General features: G+C 41.9%; 1 protein-coding gene across 1 annotated transcript in view; it reads right to left on the minus strand.

Moving 5' to 3' along the window:
* Positions 1-3,782, minus strand: part of LOC106806730 (solute carrier family 13 member 2-like) — a 9,886-nt gene extending 6,104 nt beyond the window's left edge. Inside the window, exons 1-3 of the mRNA XM_014808764.1 lie at positions 3,669-3,782; positions 3,096-3,257; positions 2,524-2,661 (exon numbers count right to left, since the gene is read on the minus strand). Of these exons, the coding sequence (XP_014664250.1) occupies positions 2,524-2,661; positions 3,096-3,257; positions 3,669-3,704 (336 nt within the window). The 5' untranslated portion in view covers positions 3,705-3,782. The remainder of the gene's footprint in view (positions 1-2,523; positions 2,662-3,095; positions 3,258-3,668) is intronic.
* Positions 3,783-3,903: the final 121 nt, after the last annotated feature.

The raw sequence follows: 3,903 nt of genomic DNA on the forward strand, positions 1-3,903 counted from the left end.
TATATATATATATATATATATATATATATATATAACCCCCACGCTGACGGTAATTTCTGTATAATCATCATAACGATAAATAGAGGTTTTGAAGAACGACAGAGAAGGTAAGTTGAGCTTATTCCGTTGCAGAATTACACGGACCATATATACGTTCTACGTTCAGTGGCATACCCCTCTTTGAAAATCGTTCCCCAGCCAGGAAGAAATTCTGGATTTCTGAAAAGCCATAGGATGACGAGCAGAGTGAAGTTCAAGAGCACAACGACTTCGTTGGAGCTGAAACAGTCGGCGACATCTCAACGAGGGGCCAATAAATCTCAAAAGATATACGATCTATCGACCATCAACGCGTGGACAACCACCATTCCCACCGACTACAGCAGAAATTCTAGTGTTCGACAAACAATCTTCAAACTCGGTCCAACTTCCCACGGGTTTCGTTAGCGATTACAGAATAAAACGTCAGTACACGCACCTTATAACCACCTAATACTACACTACCCGACACATTTCGCTCTATCTCGGTGGCGAGTGGCCGATATGCGCATGCGCGTGATGCCCGTCTGGCCCGCGCACCACATAGCAGAGATCTCACCATCTCACCACAGAATGTGGTAGTAGTGATCTACGTGACCACTGACTGGATTAAATTGCGCCAAACAAGAGCGCAATTTTCCAAATTACGCCAAAATTTCCAATTTACCAAAACAAGAGCGCAATTTTCATCTCTGTGGTCAGATTGGCCCCCAGTTGATCAACCTTGCAGCTAAATGCATATATATACCTACTGTGAGCTTGCATATGTTGCAAAAATTTACTACAACTCATTTGTATTGCTACTTTCATAACATTTCTTCTCAAAATCTAAACAAAATTACTTTTCTTACGAACGTAGCACAACAGTGATGTTAACACATCGGAACATAGCGGAGCGATCTACCTGATTCAGTAACAGTTCCTTTCTATGATAAAACAAGTTATAATTCATTATTCGATGTTTATTCAGTACAAAATTGTGAAATTTGTTTAAATCATATATAGTTATCTATATTACTTATACAACTAAGAAACAAATATAGTGTTTTCGTTCCAGGAACTATTTGCGCTATGGCGTATGGATACTATTTTGCGTTATCTGGCAGTGTGGCACTTCGTACAAATAACTTGCGTCTGACGCAAGTTTTCAAAATAGTCAACTTCGGAACACATTTCTGGCTCAATGAGAACATTTCGTGATGTTTGCACACTGCAAGTATGCTCACAGTAGGTCTATGTAGGCCTTTTGTTGCGAGGTCTATCCGTTTTAAAACGATTTCAATCGGATTTCATTCGCGAGAAGTGTAGAGCGCACACAAGCGCTGCTGGTGTATTGCTATAACTGGTCTTACGCTGCCGAGCCGCGCGTACGCCCGTCTGATGATCTCGTGGGCGGCTCCGTCGCTCGCAGGATCATGTGACGACGGTGCTTTCTTACAGCAGAAACACAGAGTTCTGTCGCGTAGAATGAACCCCGACCTCTTAAATTATTTACCCGAAATATTTGCCGCCAAATCTTATTGAGACAACTAATGTATTCAGAATAAACAAATTCAAATTTACGATATGGGAATAGTGATAGTGCCAATGAATCGAGCTTTACTTTTTACTACGTTTTGCTGCCAGTTAGTTATGTCTGATTGTTACAATTACATTTTTATTGCCAAAAGATATTTAAGTTTATTGTTTCGGTATACCTGAAGCCGAAGAAATGAATCTGCAGCCAGATCCAGCTGACGGCGATACACAGCATGGCGTTAGGAAGAGCAAACATCATCCACTGCGTGTAGGAGATCTGTGCCTCTGGACTCTCATACAGCCTGTAAAGAGACACATGCAGCATATACCCTAAACGCCACACACACACATACGCTTGCACGCTTGCAGTCTTAATAAAATAAACATATACGAGGGAAGATGTATATATTAAAGGGGCTTATAGTCAAAGAAGGTAAAGAGTCAAAGTGTATTTGGTGTTTTTCCTCCAATTCTGATTGACCATTTGACGAGATTACCCGAGGAGGCGGTATTTGCTACTTAGCTACCTTGCAATTTTTTACCTCGCTACATTGACACCTCAACACACTACCACCTCGCTACATTACTACTTTGCTACTTTGTCATATTACTACATTGGTACCTTCGTACGTTTTACCCCTTTTTACCGCTACAGAAACACAATAACACATTGCTATTTTGCTACCTTGCTATCCCGTTTAAGTGCCAAGTTTGTACTTAGTAATTTATTTATATATATAATATATACTTTTACAGCGATTGCTCTACATCTTACAGGTGAAGGCTAATAGGCACGACACGTGAACTTAACGAATAACAGCGTTAGACTTTTCATATAGGTTGTTCACATCCTAACTAAACTTGTTACCATGTCCCATATCATTAGGAATTACAATAGTCACCATGTCCCATATCATTAGGTTACGATAGTCACCATGTCCCATATCATTAGGTTACGATAGTCACCATGTCCCATATCTTGAGCACTCCGTAACCGAACACGATGGCGTTTGGAGGGGTTGCCACGGGCAACATGAACGCGAAGGAGCAGGCGATCGTGGCGCTGTAAAGCAGGTAGTAGGGATGTATGCACAGCGCCTCTGCCTGAAACACAGAATATAATCAGTAGCCAGAGAGAGGGAGGGGGAAAGGAGAAAAAGAGAATAGGAGGCAGACGAGAGAGGGAGAGGGAGTGAAGAGAGAGAGAGAGAGAAAGAGAGAGAGACCGACAGACCGAGAGAGAGAGAGAGAGAGAGAGAGAGAGAGAGAGCGAGAGAAAAAACCACACACGCGCAACAGAACGAATGTATGTTATTGCTTACAGTCTAAGCTCATCGGATAGAGCTCCATCTTATTCCTAGTCATCATCATCATCATCATGCGTAGCGCAGGGACGGCTACATCATCGTGCTTTTACCCTGTTCTCAGAGCCGTATATAGAGATACGCAGATATAGAGATATCTCTATATACGGCTCTCCCTGTTCTGCTCCCGTAGCGCCACGTAGTGAGATTCTAGCAATTACAGGTGGTCATTACCAGGTCGGCGAGTATGGGTATCATGATGGAGGCCGTGGCTGCGTTGCTAGCCGTCTCCGTGAGAGAAGCGACGAGCAGGCAGAGAACGAGTACGAGCAGCCACGCAGGTAGAGCATCCAACACTCGCAGCTGCTCGCCGATCAGACGCGACAGACCCGACTCCTGTTGGAAATGGAAGTTTACTTTCTTGGAGTAGATATTCCGAGCTCAACTAGGTGTTGATCATGCTGACTTTAATTTAGCTAAATTTAAATTTTGCTTAAATTATCTAATGCTAAGCTAAAGGTGTGATTTAATACGATTGTGATTAAAAATGAATCTCTCTGAAAAACGAATACAATATATTTAATTTTTAAATAATTATTAATACAAATATTATTAATAAACTACAGTGATCTATCACTGCAATAGAAGTGGACATGCGCACTCTGCAAGCTTTATGAATGTGGTATATTAATATATATATATTTACGCCGAAATCAAAACTACACGCGCCGATATATTCATATCGAGGTATCGATATCAATAATCTACGAGCAATGATCTACGGCAAGTAAAGCCACGTTCTAATACCTGAACGCCGTCTGCCAGGGCGAAGCCGCCTCCCATGAGCAGCACTATGTTCCACGGCAGCTTACTGTTGATAGTGTTCCATGGCACTACGGTGCTTCTAGGCCCAGGCTGGCTTTCATCTATATAAAATATATAATAGTAGTAGTAAATCACACACGAACACCCATGTAGATAAAAACGAAGCCATTCCAAATTTCTGCTGACCTGATGAGGAGCTGTAATCTCGAAAGCTTGT

The sequence above is a fragment of the Priapulus caudatus genome, unplaced genomic scaffold, assembly GCF_000485595.1.
Source record: "Priapulus caudatus unplaced genomic scaffold, Priapulus_caudatus-5.0.1 Scaffold176, whole genome shotgun sequence".
Taxonomy (NCBI): Eukaryota; Metazoa; Priapulida; class Priapulimorpha; order Priapulimorphida; family Priapulidae; genus Priapulus; species Priapulus caudatus.